General features: G+C 35.6%; 1 protein-coding gene across 1 annotated transcript in view; it reads left to right on the top strand.

Annotated features, from left to right (window-relative positions):
• The window catches only part of LOC150100811 (serine/threonine-protein kinase svkA-like), a 230,343-nt gene extending 217,366 nt beyond the window's left edge, over positions 1-12,977 (top strand). The window contains exon 11 of the mRNA XM_090401906.1: positions 12,801-12,977. Within this exon, the coding sequence (XP_090258032.1) occupies positions 12,801-12,855 (55 nt within the window). The 3' untranslated portion in view covers positions 12,856-12,977. The remainder of the gene's footprint in view (positions 1-12,800) is intronic.
• The last annotated feature ends 2,419 nt before the right edge of the window (positions 12,978-15,396 follow it).

Here is a 15,396-nt window from a genome sequence, read left to right as displayed (position 1 = left end):
ACTGAGACCCCTTCTGATGCTGTGATTAAACACTCTTTGATCTCACGAGAGTTAGTTATAAGTCGCTAACAATAATCACATACCCCATTAGGTTACATTTGGATTGTGCTGCTTGGAATTTGTGCTCTCTGAATTTATTATTTTAAAAGTGATTTCACCCAACTTTCAATACCAAATGAAAGTATAGCAATAGTTCTCAAGGGAGTGAAGAACACTCCTAACCATAAGTATCCTGAGCTTTTCAAAAAAAAAAAAAAAGAAGAAGAAGAAAGAAAAAAGTCTACTATTCTAATATTAGCCATAGTAGGCATCAGTGCACAGCATATAAACCTGCCAACAGCACGAAGCAATGATGTAGCAACAAAACCGAGCAATGACATAGCACTTTGTGTCACTTGAAGCTCTGAAGTGCCAAAGCTGCAAACTAGACATGACTGAAAAGAAAAAGAACTTTCTTTTCAGTCTGCTAGAAATCTGCTCTCAAATTCCTGAGCAACTTCAGCCAGCCATTTTTCTGTCCTCTGCTTCCCCTCCATTAAGCAGTATCTAAATCTTGTAAAGCACATGGATAGCCTGGAGTAGCGCTTTATCACATGACAAATCTCTGCTTGAAGATTACATGCCTACTGCCAGCAAGCTTTACATCTGTTTCAGAATGGAAATTCAGGATGATGGTGCCACACTTTTTATTTTCTGCCTCAATTGTGCCTTGAAATGAGGCAATCTCGGAATCCCATTGCCTCAGTTCAAGACACAGTTGAGGCAGAAAATAAAAAGCCTGATGCCATCATCCTGAATGTCCATTCTATAGCAGATGCAATGCTAAAATTACATTTGCAGGCTTACCGAACAATGTAACTTTTACCCCAAGAAAATTGTCAGGTGTCACCACTTCAAGCCTATCTTTACATGAAGAGACAAAACGAACTTCCCATGCTTGATAAAAATGACCTGTGATACCCTGACAAGTAGACCTATGGTTCATATCAGCCATGAACAAGTCCAAAAGCACCTCCCTCCCCACCTTCGTGTGTATGAGCTTAGCCCACCCTCCTCCCTACCTCATTGGGCATCTGTTCATGTTGGAGGGGAGACCTCTCAGTCGACACTGGCCCTTTTCATTTTACCTCCTTTTCTTTGCTTTTCTTCCCATATTCTTCATTCTATTTCTTCTGAGTCTTTTTTGCTTTCCTGTCTTCCAGACTGCCATTGCTCAGATCCAACACCTTGCCACTATGTTTGCTGTGTAGTGTGACCCATGAACATCCAGAAAGGTGTATTCAGATAGTATTGCACTACTTTAGCCTTGGCTTCAGCAAGACAGGCAGTCCTAGATGACCCAGCCAAGATCAATAAATGAACTTGGAAGTGGATTGATTCTTAGTAGTTGAATGATCCTGGCTGGGTCATCTAGGACTGCCTGTCTTGCTGACACTAAAGCTAAAGTAGTGCAATACTACCAGAATACACCTTTCTGGATGTTCATGGGTCACACTACACAGCAAACATAGTGGCAAGGTGTTGGATCTGAGCGATGGCAGTATGGAAGACAGGAAAGCAAAAAAGACTCAGAAGAAATAGAATGAAGAATATGGGAAGAAAAGCAAAGAAAAGGAGGTAAAATGAAAAGGGCCAGTGTTCGACTGGGAGGTCTCCCTTCCAACATGAACAGATGCCCAATGAGGTAGGGAGGAGGGCGGGCTAAAATGGGAAGGGGGAGGGTGCTTAAAGATCAAAGCTGTATAACTAGGAGTAGACCTCCACGTAGCCTATTAAGGCATTCCTATGGTCCAAGGATTCTGACTTAATGTCCAGTCTTCACCTACCCATGGTGCACCCTGTTAGGTATCTACCTGGATAATGAATGAGCAAGGATGGGCTGGCAATTTGGGATTTAGCTGACCAAATTGTATTCTTATTGGCTTAAACTACAGTGTAAAATCGTGATATATCATGACCGAATTTCATGCCATCTATGGTGTGGCCCAGTTAAACAAAGCTCCCTGTTGTTTTCATCAGGGAACACCAGGGCAAACAGTGCAAAGTCAGCTACCAGAACAAATCCTGGAACACATCCCAACTCAACATCAGAGGAGCTCAAGATTGATACTCTTAACGTAAGAAGCATCAATGGAAAAGAAATGGAACTAGCAGAAGAATTGAACAAGTACCAGACCAACATAATAGGCTTTACTGAAGCCAAGGAGACAAAAATAGGTGAGATCTTTTTAAAAAACAAATACAAAATGTTATCTTCAGGCAATAACAATCAGGTAAAAGAGGGAGTAATATCTCATTATCCAGTTCCCCAAGAATGGGGAACTGGATAATGAGACCTACTTGTGCTTATGGTCCCACAGAAGGTTCTACCAAGGAAGAAATGGAGGACTTTTTTGAGGCATTAGAGAAGGTCAACTGGTGCAATGAAAAAGGAAAAATGGTCCTTGTTTTACAATCGACCATATATGTACACTGAGGCAAATCATGGAAAAAACAGAAGAATATCAAAAACCTCTCTGTTTAGCATTTATAGATTATGAAAAAAACCTTTGACAGCATCAAAACTTCTGCAATAATAGAAACTCTAGAAAATCAATCCATACCAAGTGAATACATGGAATTGTTAATAGAAATATATAAAAATGGAACAGCAACTATAATATAACAAACAGAAAGCAACAAGATCCCTATACAAAAGAGGATAAGACAGGGAGATTCTGTATCTCCTAAAATTTTTACAGCAGCATTTCAGGAAATGATTAAAAAAATTAACTGGAGTTCAGAAGGTATGTCAATAAAAAGTCAAAAATTAACCAATTTGAGATACATAGATAATATTGTGATGATTGTGGTGATTCTGAATTATCAATTCAGAATCAGCACAAAACCTACACGAAATGATAAATATACCGAACATAGAAAGCAAGAAGATAGGTCTTAAAATAAATCGAGAAAAACAAAAGTTATATTCAATAGGTACTTAAGAGCAAAAACAATAAAACTTGATGAGTTAGTGGAAATAGTCTGCTCTTGTGTGTACTTGGGGCAACTTTTTAACATTGTAAATGGATTACAGAGTGAAATTAAATGAAGAATACATCAGTCTGGTATTCGTTTGGGAAATTTAACTACATCTTCAAAAATAGCTTGCCCATCTGCCTGAAATGTAAAGTATTCAACTAGTCCATATTACCAGTACTCATCTATGGCTCAGAAACCTGGGCACTAACTGAATAAATGGAAAAACAAATACTGGTGATGTAGAGAATCATCCTAGGAATAACACTAATGGATTAAAAGAGGAAGGAAAGAATGGATCAGATCACAGACAAATGTCTTGGATGCAACAGAAATTGTAAAAGCATCCAAATGGAGATGAGCAGGACATTTGGCTCGAGGAACAGAATGGATACCAACTGGAAAGAGAAGACAAGGACACCGAAAAACAAGAAAGGCAGATGAAATAGAAAAAGTGACTGGAAAGAGATGGATGGTTGAAAGCAGAAGACCAGGAAAATTGTGGGAGGCCTTCATTCAGCAGTGGATCGAAAATGACTGAGAAAGAAGAGAAGAAGGAGGTCCTTGTTGGAGATCTAAACAGCAGAGTATGAAATGATTACCAGATACAGAAATGTTTTGGAAAATTCGAAGAAAAGTGTAAATCTAATATGGTAAATGCCTGCTGTTCAGAACATGGATTATTTATTAGTGACACCATGTTCCAACATAAATTTGTGCACAAATTCACATGGAGAGAAAATGCAAGAAATATAGTCTCATTGACTATGTTATAGTTGATGTCAATGCTTAGTGATCACTATTTCATTTTGAGCAGGATAAAATTGAATTTCATATTGAAAAGAAGAGTGTGTAAGAAAGTTTTAACATGACTCAAAGTTGAGCAGCTTTCAGAGGTGGACTGTACACTCAAATACACAAACATCATTGAAGTAAAAATGAAAGAGTTTGAAAACAATAACCAAACCTTGGAGATTTAGTGGCAAACCCTGCAGAAAATATTGCTTGTTTTAAAACTTTCTTACACACTCTTCTTTTCAATATGAAATTCAATTTTTTCCTGCTCAAAACGAAATAGTTATCACTAAGCATTGACATCAACTATAACATAGTCAATGAGACTTTATTTCTTGCATCTTCTCTCCATGTGAATTTGCACATTTTTATGTTGGAACATGGTATCACTAATAAATAATCCATGTTCTGAACAGCAGGCATTTACCATTAGTATGTGGTGAGGTTGTTTGTAGGGATAGAAAAATAAGAACTGCATTGTAAGTTAAAGAAGCAGTCAAGGAAAAGAAGAAAGCATATGGAAAGTTCCTGGCAAGTAAGTCAGCTTTTGCTCTTAGAGAATACAGAGAAAACTGTAAGAAAGCTTAACACTGTGTAAAACGAGCTAAACAAATGTCATGGGAAAACTTTGGTAAGAACATAGAAAATAAATATCAGAAAAGTGGCAAAATATTCTGAAGGCTATTTATTGAAAATACTTCGAAAGGGAGAAAAAGTACTGTAAAAGGAATCATAAAGGTGGCATGAAAACTGAAGATAGATATTCTAGCTGTTTGGAATAATTACTTTGAAAGACTGCTAAAATGAGACAGCAGTGTCAGCACAAAGGTAGAAAACTCCCAACAGGAATGCCGTCAAGAATACATATCAATACTTTAACCCAGCGTTAGTAAAGTGGGGTGTCACAGTTATAGTTAATTTAAAATCTTTGGGGTCTGTGACACCCCCACATTACTAACACTTGATTAAGTAGAAAATGTTATCAAAAACCTGAAATGTGGAAAAGCAGCTGGAGTAGATGAAATTCGACCAGAAATGCTCAAATATGGAGGTATAAAAGTTTTACATGGCTGCATTTCATAATTAAAAAGGCCTGGTCAGAGTGACAAATTCCGATGATTGGAGCAGAGTTCTCTCAGTTATATAGAAAGAGAAATAAAACTAATGTGAGAATTACAGAGGTATTTCTGTACCGAGTCTTCTTCTTGGTAAGATTTATGCAAGCATACTTGAAAAACAGCTAAGAGCAGTTGTGTAAGGGAAGCTTGGTGAAGAACAGGCTGGATTCAGGTCAAATAACAGTTGTCAGAATCAGATGTTCTTTAAGACAAATAGTTAAGAAATCTTGGGATTATAACAAGGATTTGTATTTAAATTTCGTTCATCTGGAAAAAGCATATGACAAGGTGCCAAGAGAAAAGCTCCATGGAACGTCTCCATTGTTCCACCAAGAAAGTATTCTTCAAACATGTTACTCTGCACACCCTGAATCATTGAATCACCATATATTATATCTCTCAAGGCTTCATTTTTACTTGCACTAGCATCCATCCTTCACTCTTTCTCTTTTCCCATATTCTCTCTCTCTCTCATATTATTCTTCCACTTTCATATCAAGGAGAGGCATGATAGGATTTGTGTGTATGATGACTGATTTGGGTCTCCTGTGATTAGTCTCCAGACTCCATGGAGATGCTGTAAATAATAATAATTTCTTCTCCTTATCATGCTTTCCCTTTCTTCTGCACTTTCATGGCATCCTCTCATTAATTCTCTTTCTGTTGTTCTTTCACTCTTTCGACTTCCTGTCACTTTCTCTTCCACCTATTCTTGTTGAGCCCACTAAACTATTCTCAAGAGTCCTAATCTTTTTATTCATTGCCTTCCACTCAGTTCTCATACTTTCTGCTTCTTTTCTGACTACTTCCATTTCTCTCTCTCTCTCCAGGTGTTGCAGTTGAGATTTGTAGACCAGATATAAATGGCAGATCTTTTCATAAGACACTAGATCCACAGCAGAAGTTTCAAGTTTAGCACCATCAGTATTGAATGGATGGATAACTGGTGCAACACTCCACGTCAGCGTAGTCAGTAGAACTGAGACCAGAAATGATTGGTTATTGAGTTCAGAAGCTTCTTCTTACTCCTTCCAAAGCCTTTTTAGCAGCAACTGTGAATGGGGTTTCTGCTTATCTAACGAATGATTACTTGAACTAGGGATAGCATGTGTTTCAGACATACCCATATCCTTTACCAAAGAGCTACTATCATCATGTGAAAAACAAACAGGAGCTGTCCAAATGATATCAGGGTATCTTGATGCATTTTATTAGAAGATACATTGCTTGGAAAGAAGTCAATGGACACCATAGTGTGAGGAACAAATAGTCATGGTACCCACCTTAATTAGGTGTTGTAAGATCTCCTTTTGCTGCGATGAACTGTAACTATCATTGGAAATTTTGAACCATTCGTCCTGTAGGTATGTAATGAGTCCTAAATTTTTTTGGGTGGACACCCCTTGATTTCACCTGACACTCCAGTTCATCTAACATAGATGTTCAATAGGGTTGAGATCAGTGCTCTGTTGGGGGGGGGGACAGTCAAGTGTGGTGAGTGACTTTTGAAGGGGTGGCCAGATTTAAGTATCTAGGAGATATTGTAAAGAATGAGGCCTGATCAGCTATAGCAATTAAAGAACATATTCAAACTGGTAATAAAGCATATTATGCAAATATGAACATGATTAAAAGCAAGCTAATAAGCTAAAATACTTATATATAAAACACTCGTCAGACCCGTAGTTAAATATGGAAGCGAAGCGTGGACTCTTAGTGAAAAAGACCAAGACAATTTGAGGAAATTTGAAAGGAAAATTATAAGAAGAATTTATGGACCTGTTGAAGAAAATAGTGTATGGAGATTACAGTACAATACAACAAAGAAATTAGTCAAATACTAAAAGAAAAAGATATTGTTAAGTTCATAAAAGTGCAGAGATTGCAATGGTTAGGTCATGTAGAGAGAATGGAAGACTTCTGTATGCCAAGAAGAATATTGAGAGAGAAGATATATGCAACAAGGAAAAAAGGAAGACCAAGATTAAGATGGATTGATAATGTAATCCAAGACTCGACTATTATGAAAGTGAAAGGCTGGGAAAGACTAGTCAAGGATAGAAGATTGTGGAGGCAAGTTGTACAGGAGGCTAAGGCTCACAACAGGCTGTAACACCGGAAGGTAGGTAGGTAGTGGCAGCAGGTGGCTGATATGCAACTGGAGTAAACATATGATGGTGAGGTCGATTATCAGAATATATGACACATTTTCTGTTGTCACTGGTATAGACACCAAGTCTAGTGCTGATAACATATGTTTATGCACTCCACCAGGAGGCTGAGCTTGAAAACTTAGTCTGCGGTTGTATAATCTGAATCACCCCATTGTTCACCCATGACATCTTCTAAACCTTTCGTCCTCAGAGATATAGCTGCTTTCAGGAGTGCAGGGAACTGGTCCTGTGAAATGTTCACCTCACTGCTGTACATAAAGTCTACATGTGTTTTCAGATCAGTGTGTTTCATTAGCTCTGAAAGAAGGGAAAACTTGCAGATATCACCATTTTGTGAGCCTTTAAACTCAATCCCTCGTATGTGAACGTCACATCTGCTTGGAATTCATTTGTAAGTAACCAACAGAAGGTGACTGATGCATAGGTGATAATTGTTCCATTTAAAACAAATTTACTGGGTTTCCATCTTTTAGATTACTATTAAACACCAGTCTCACTGACTAGTCAACTTACCCAAAACACTTGTAAGTATTCAATATATAACAATGTTTATAAATCATCACTGAAGTACTTTTAATATAATTAGACAAGCATATCCAATAAGTATTTCCTCAGTAATTTTTGTCACACCGATAATGAATTAATTTATGCAAACATTTACGCAAACAATCAATGTTGTTTAGTTCGACATATGCCATAACATTGATATATTTAGGCATAACAAAGTGACTTATTCAGATAGTTGAAACCATTTAAGAAATTTCACCGAATTCATTTAACACGTTCGCTGCCAACTACAAGTATACTTGTAGTTGGTATATCAGCACCATAAGCCAGCTACGAGTATGCTCATATGCTTACCGCCGCCAACGAGATTACCCGTACTGACCTTGAAGAAGTGAAAATGCTTGGCGTGTGGAGCTAGCAGCAAAACTGTGTATACTCGTAGATGGTATATGCTCCATACAAGCCAACTACGAGTATACTCGTATGTCGATTACCGCCGGCAACAAGATTACCCGTACTGACCTTGAAGAAGTGAAATTGCTTGCCGTACGGGAAGAAACTATGCCAAAGTAGCGTGGCAGCGTACATGTTAAAAGTACTCACAACTCGGCACATTTGCTTGTAACATTCACATGTAACAAATATTAAAAAAATTAACATGCCTGCTTAGTTGACCAAGTGGTTAGCCCGCTCTCCAGCCAAAACGATTCGAATCTCACCATGGGCATGTTTGTGATTTTTCTGAAAATACTACTACTACTATTAGTGGTGGTAGGCAGTAGATGGCATTGGTGTAGATGATGATGATGGTAGTTGTGGTTTGCTGTAGTTGGTGGACTGAGTGGTGGAGACGAAGTTGTGGATTGGATGCCCTCTCTCGATGACTCCTTTTAGGTGCTATGTAATAATACGAGAGACGTCCAGAAAGCAAGTTCCGAAAAATATACTTACAAAAAAAAACTTTATTGGAAATTAAAGTAGACATCTTTCGTTACTTTTCTACATAATTTCTGCCATTGTTCAGACACTTATCATAACTGGGCACCAAGAGTTGTATACCTTCATCGTAGAAGAATGCCGCCTGACGCAAACCATGTATTGACTGTTTCTTTGACCTCCTCATTGTCTTGAAACCACCACCCACCAATGAAAGATTTCAGATTATTTGAACAGGTGAAAGTCGCTTGGCATGAAGTCAGGACCATGTGGAGGATGATGGAATTGTTCTCAACCGAAGGTGGCGAGAAGTTGTTGTGTTACGCCGGCCGTCTGTGGGCAGGCATTATCATGAATCAAAACAAGGCCCCTGGTAAGCATGCCACGTCATTTATTCTGGATCGCACAACGCAGTTTCTTAAGGATTTGGCAGTACATACTCATGTTGATTGTGGAGCCTTGACCCAAGAAGTCTACTAGAAAAATTCCTTGTCTGTCCCAAAACACAGTGCACATGATTTTCTGAGTGGAAACCGTTGTCTTCAATTTAGTCTTGACTAGTGATGAGGGGGCGCCTCCATTCCATGGACTGTTGTCTGGATTCAGGGGTTGCATGCAACACCCAAGTCTCGTCCCCGGTGACAAGTCTGCTCAGGAAAGCATCTCCATCCTTATGGTAGTGTGTCAAGAATTCCAATGCACTGTCCAGTCGATTCATTTTGTGTTGGTCTGTAAGCAACTTCGGCACATAACTTCCAATAATTCAGTTTCTCCGACACAATTTCATGAAGACATGAACGTGAAACTTCTGGAAATTGCAGCAAAAGTGACGTCGTCGTAGTGAATCCCCTATTCTGTTGAATCTTCTCTTCAACTGAACGCACCAAATCTTCAGTCACTAAAGATAGTCGCCTGCCCCATTCATCGTCATGCACACCTGTCCTTCCTTCATTAAAAAGTCTTGCCCATCTTCGTACCATTAAATCACTCATTGCATGTTTTCCATAAACCTGAATAATTTGCTGATGAATTTCAGCCGCTCTAACGTTCCTTGCACTCACGAAATGAATGACTGACATAATTTCACATGTGGCAGGTGATTCGATTTTCTTAGACATTATAAACACATACCAAGAAGCGTACACACTGCAAGAATGTCTGAAAATGGCACCAACGCCTTGCTAAGGAATCAACAAACTCAACATGCATATGCACCATTGCGATCTCAGCAATGAAATGGATCGCAGTGAAAATATTTAAAAATGGAACTTACTTTCTGGACGTCCCTCGTAATAATAATAATATCATCAGATACATAAATAATTTAGTTACATTTATGTATCTATATTTATGATACATAAATGTTCTGCCTAGAAATCTGGAAGAACATATTTCTTATGTTCTTCCAGATGGATGGAAGCTGGTTGGTAGATCTTTTAGTTTGTGCATACAAAGACAAGTTGCAAGTACAAAGACCTTTATTATAACCTGGAGCTGAGAGGGTAGGAGGTTGGTCTCTAGGAGAGTAGACTTGATATGGGATTTGAAATACAAGGATTATATTTCTTTGAAGTTCTGACTATTTTTTCTAAAGTGTCTCATATTAGGGAACAAAAGATAGCATTACTGTTATCTGTATGTTGAGAGGACTGTGAGATGGAGAGAGAGAAACAAGTGTTTGTTTTTTTAATTCTGTTGGAACTGTAGCAGTTATATACGAGTATGTAATAAATATGGTTATCAACTGTGAGTGGAGCTGCTCAAGCAGAAATCAATGGCACTTTAAACCAGAGTTTTATAATACCACATGGTATTATATTGTGAAATGCAATTACACCATTTATAATATTCCAGTGACAAACTTCCTCACAGTTGCCCTATAAACATTGAAAGACATTAGTTGCCCAACTAATGTGCATTTCTCCTTTTTTTTTTTTTTGTTGTTGTTGTTTTTTTTTTCCTGTTTATCACTGTTCCACAATAAATTCAAAATAATTTCTAGCACTAAGATAAGAGACTTGCTGCCTAGAAATATTGGTATTTCATCAAATGACTATTTTCTACAAATTAGATATGACAAGTAATACTATTGACATTCAGTTTTGAGAAAAGTTATTACTCTACATTTAAATATCATTACTCACAGGTCATTCATGTTGTATAATAGTTTACTGTTGCGTAAAAATATTTATGTAGCTATAACAAGTCTAAATATTTTTACATAAAGTTTACCAAGGTTGAGCCCAGTAAGACCTGTAACTTGTAAATAGTTGTATGTTATATGTAAATAATCCCAATGGGAATTTGTATGTGCTCTATGCCAAATAAGGGAATATTCTAGAAGGTGTAGTATTAAGGCAATACCTTGCCAATAGTAAAGCAGTATATTTTTAGATTTTTGTAAAGACATCAAACTTTGTGTGTGTTCTACATGGGAAGCTCAAGGTCAGTGCTAGGTGGACCGACAAAAGCTTCAAACGAATGTCTGCTGCCAGAACGAATAGGATTTAGGGAGTGTAGGAGAAAAACAAAGGAAGGGTCAATCAAAGAAAAGGATCAAGGCATTTCACCGAAATGTTCGGGGTTCACATATCTCCACACGAGGATTCGGAAGTGACCGAATAAAAGGCGTGGGCGAAAAGATCGCATTATCGGTTCGAGAAATTTTCGTCAAGTGATCCAGAGGTCAGGATCGAGAAGTCGCCAATGGCTGTCCGGCAGATGTAAGCCATCGAGAACGCGACGTCAGGAGAAATTATGCCAGTAATCTGAAAGAAAGATGACAAGGAGCCGATCCGCCAGGCAAAACTGATGGTCGATGACGAATTGATGAGTCTTCGCCGGGAGCTGTTGTCAGAGGGAAGAAATTGCTCCATTAATCCAACGCGCATGCAAGCATTCCACAAGCCGATGATCTTCGCTCGAAGTGCGGCAGTACAGTGTCCCAAGGAAGCATCAGTGACCCATCGCCGGCTTAAAGAGGAATTGAAAAAAGACCTGACATGGAAACGGAAGTCCAGTTCAAAGCTAAGTATACAGAGGGTAGCAGCTATAAAGTGAGTTGACCCGTTTGTTAAATTTCCTTGAGCTTTTAAGAGAACATTTATTAATGGACTGTAAGTAGAAGCTGATCTAAATAGGCATTCTAACAGTTAAAGATTATAAAGTGATTAAGTGTCAGGAATTTGGAGGTTGAAATAAGTCATAGTGTAACTATTTGCTGAATTGGTGAAACTTGCCTATAGAATATTCCCAGCATAGAGAGGAAAGAGCAATTGAGTGTAAAAGATATCCTTTATGTGTTCAATGAGTAAGATTTAATAATTTAGTAACAAGTATCATTGCTCAGTATAAGTGATTTATGTGATATTAAGAAAATTAGTTAAATATGTGACATGATTTTGCATGAGATAATGCAGGAACTTAATTAGTCTATTTATGCAGGTTTAAATTGTGATGTTTCCTTTTATTATTGAAAATGCAGAGAAAAAAATGTGTCTTATGTGAATTAAATTTTTGTTGTTTAAATATTAATAGAGTGTTGCCTGATAATTTAATTCTTTGATGCACTGTTCTAAAAAAAACAACCGAGCTTGTGAGCAGGGAAGATAGATAATTGATACGAGAATTAGATAAAGGGATAGCCATGACTGTATATAAGAGTAAGGAATGATATCTACCGAAAGCAGTAATATTTAATGCCATAAAATGATTTCCTGAGGTGCAGTCACTAATTCAAATAAATATCTAGAGATCCTTGGTATAATAAAAATAGGAATACTGGAGGTAGAAATAAGGGCCAGGAGGATATAAGTTTAAAGTTAATAGAGTTGTATAAGGGAACAGAGACAAAGATTAAAGAAAGTGAATTAAAATATAAGAATTGACGATAAGAAATAAAAGAGATATAAGAGAAAGGATATAAGATATAGAAGAGGGGTATAGAAATAAATGAGATATAAGATATTATAGATAAAAATAAAGGAAATCAAAATAGATTAAAAACACCTTTCATAAGCTACTGTAGTGTATCCATATTTCATGTATAAAGAATAAGAGTTTAATGTAATACTTATCCTTCAAAACCTTAAAGCTCTAAGTGGCAAAATCTTTGAATTTTTAGGACTTGTATATTTTTAAAAATGAAATTTATCTAATTTAATTAATATTTTGTCATGCTAGTGTTATATGCTTTTTATGTTTTTTCATGGGGAATTTATGCATATTATTATTCTTTTTTTTTTAAATACAGAAATGGTACCTGCAGGCTAAACAGTGAAGAAGAAATTTCCTATTTTCACTTGTAGCTTAACTCAGATATGGTATTTTGTCTTCACCAAAGATGCATTTTTGCAGAATGCCTTAAAGAGGGTTTGCAATTTGTCTTTGATTATATTCACTTTTATGAATAAAGCTTTCATGTACAAAACATGAATTACACGTTGGATTTGTTATAGATATGCTGTATTATATAGTGGTATTATATTTTTTGAAGCAGAACTTGTAAGTTGGCCATATATGTTTAATTGGACCACCATTGACTTGAAAGTCAATCTCTAGTCTTCCTGTTAGTTTTTCAAGTAGCATTAGTAAATAGTAGAAAAAAAATTTGTAATTTAATTAAGGTAGTTATTGAAATATTAATTTGTATGTATTTAGATAGGGAGAAAGCAATGCCTTTGCATGGATATATTTATTTAAATGGGATTTTTGTTAGTTGTTTGTTTGTTTCTCAAGAAAGGGATTGCATGGGCATCGTTGCTACTTCTAATTGTATATCTTCTCAAACAGAAGAAAACTAGTAATACTGACATTATATATATATATATCTCCATGTAATTATAGCTTAATATGATCTTTTAATGTATATTTCTTCTAAGAATCATCCAGAAACGTTGTTGATTATATTATTAGATGTGATAAATTATTTTTTATTTTAAAAAATAAATTTTGCTCTGTGTGTGTGTGTGTGGGTGGGTGGGTGGGTGGGTGTAATTGATAGAGAAAACTTCAGGAAAGTCATTACTAATGTTTTTAATAAATATAGTAATGATAAGTGTGCATCTTCAGATTTGTGTAATAATTAATAATAATTGTTCTTCCATTTTTCTGTTAATATTTTTTGTACTGTAATTAATATTGAAAACAGCTGTACCAGACAATGAACTATTTTGGATACAAGTATTTTCCATCTGCAGAAACAGTTTATGTTACTTAGAAAGTATTCTCTTTTATTCATCTTAATTCATTTGAATAGTAGATTTCTTGCTCCATGATAGTTCCTATTTTTTTTTTTTTCATTAAATAATTAAAATATTTTTGATAACAAAGATTGCACCACTGGAATGCATTTTTTATAAGCTCCTCACTGATTTTATTCGTAATCGGAGATGCAATTAAAATTGTGTGAACATATTTCAGATATGTTTTTATGTTATACCTGGAAATGTAAAATGTGCTTAACATTTTACACAATTAAGTTTAATGATATGATATTCTTCTAATTTTGCATGTCTCATTTAAATTATCATGCAAAATTAGGGAAACTGCATTGTTTGGAAAATAGTTGCTAAGCAGATTTCTCTTCAAATCTTTATATAGAATGTGACAATATTTTTCATTTCTCTTTTATAAGTAAAATAGAAAAGATATGTCTTCCTGTTTGTGCAAAGTAAATATGGTATACAGTAAATTACATAGAATCCATCTAACAATTAGTAATCTAAACCGTTCGATTTAGATTGCTCTAATGATGGGATAACAGTTTATCATAAATATGAACGGTCACAGAGATGTGAGTTTAGAGTAAGAGCTGAATATTAAGTTTACTTAATAAAGGTTAGATACCATCTTGTATTTTTAATTTATTTTTTAAATTTGATGCAGATTTTTAAGAGGTACTTACATTTAGGATTAATTTATTACTTAGGATTCCAGTTGCTGATGGAGATTTCTAATATTATTACATGCTGTCATTAATGACTACAAATTTACTGCTTCCTTTTTATGCTGAAAAAGGATATATTTGAAAATAAATATATATTTGTATATATGCTAATGATTGCACATTACAGTATATGTACAGTAAACATTATATATTTATGTAGTTGGTTTTCCATAGTTTCATATTATTATACATTTCAGAATTTATACCCGAAACTTTGATTCCTAGTTGAGTAGACAGTTTCTTTTTATAGTGAACAGTAGCAGTGAATAGTAGAGGTCAATTAACATATTGCTAATATAGGAAATATTAAGTTACTGTTACTGCTAATAAAAAAAAAAAAAACTGCTACACTAACCAGTTCACATGAATGTAGCAAGTTGATTTATATAAAAATGATCTAACATGCTCCTTTATTTTTTGCTATTTATTAATAATATGCTTTTCTTGTAAAAGGTTCAACCTCTCAAATTGAACTATTCTCTTGACTAGAACAAATAGTATAAATCAGACAATGATTTGATAGTGACACATGTTTTTTTGGATTGATTTCTATTTATTTCTGCTATCTATATGAATATAGTGAAAGAATGTTTAATAGTAAAATAGTTTCTCTGCTCGAAATAGAGAAAAAAGATTGGACACAGGCATTTCTAACATGCAAAAAATCTTTAGAATTGTCCAAGTGATTATTTTCAGATTAAAACTTTCAGAACTCACTGTATTTGGCATAAACAAATTAGAATATTAAAGCTGATGCTTTACAATTTGAGGATTTCCATTCCTGTTTTTATCTAGAACAAAGCTAAAGGAGAAATTAGTTTTCAATGTAAGTTCTTGTGTAAACTTTAATTTACATAAGAAATAGTGTTCTAAACATTATTTCCTGTTTAAGAGCAGTGAC

This window comes from Typopeltis vanoorti, chromosome 12 (genome assembly GCF_054136105.1).
Source record: "Typopeltis vanoorti isolate ZY-2024b chromosome 12, IOZ_Tvanoo_1.0, whole genome shotgun sequence".
Taxonomy (NCBI): Eukaryota; Metazoa; Arthropoda; class Arachnida; order Uropygi; family Thelyphonidae; genus Typopeltis; species Typopeltis vanoorti.
The sequence above is the reverse complement of the archived record's forward strand: the minus strand, read 5'-3'. Positions and strand labels throughout refer to the sequence as shown.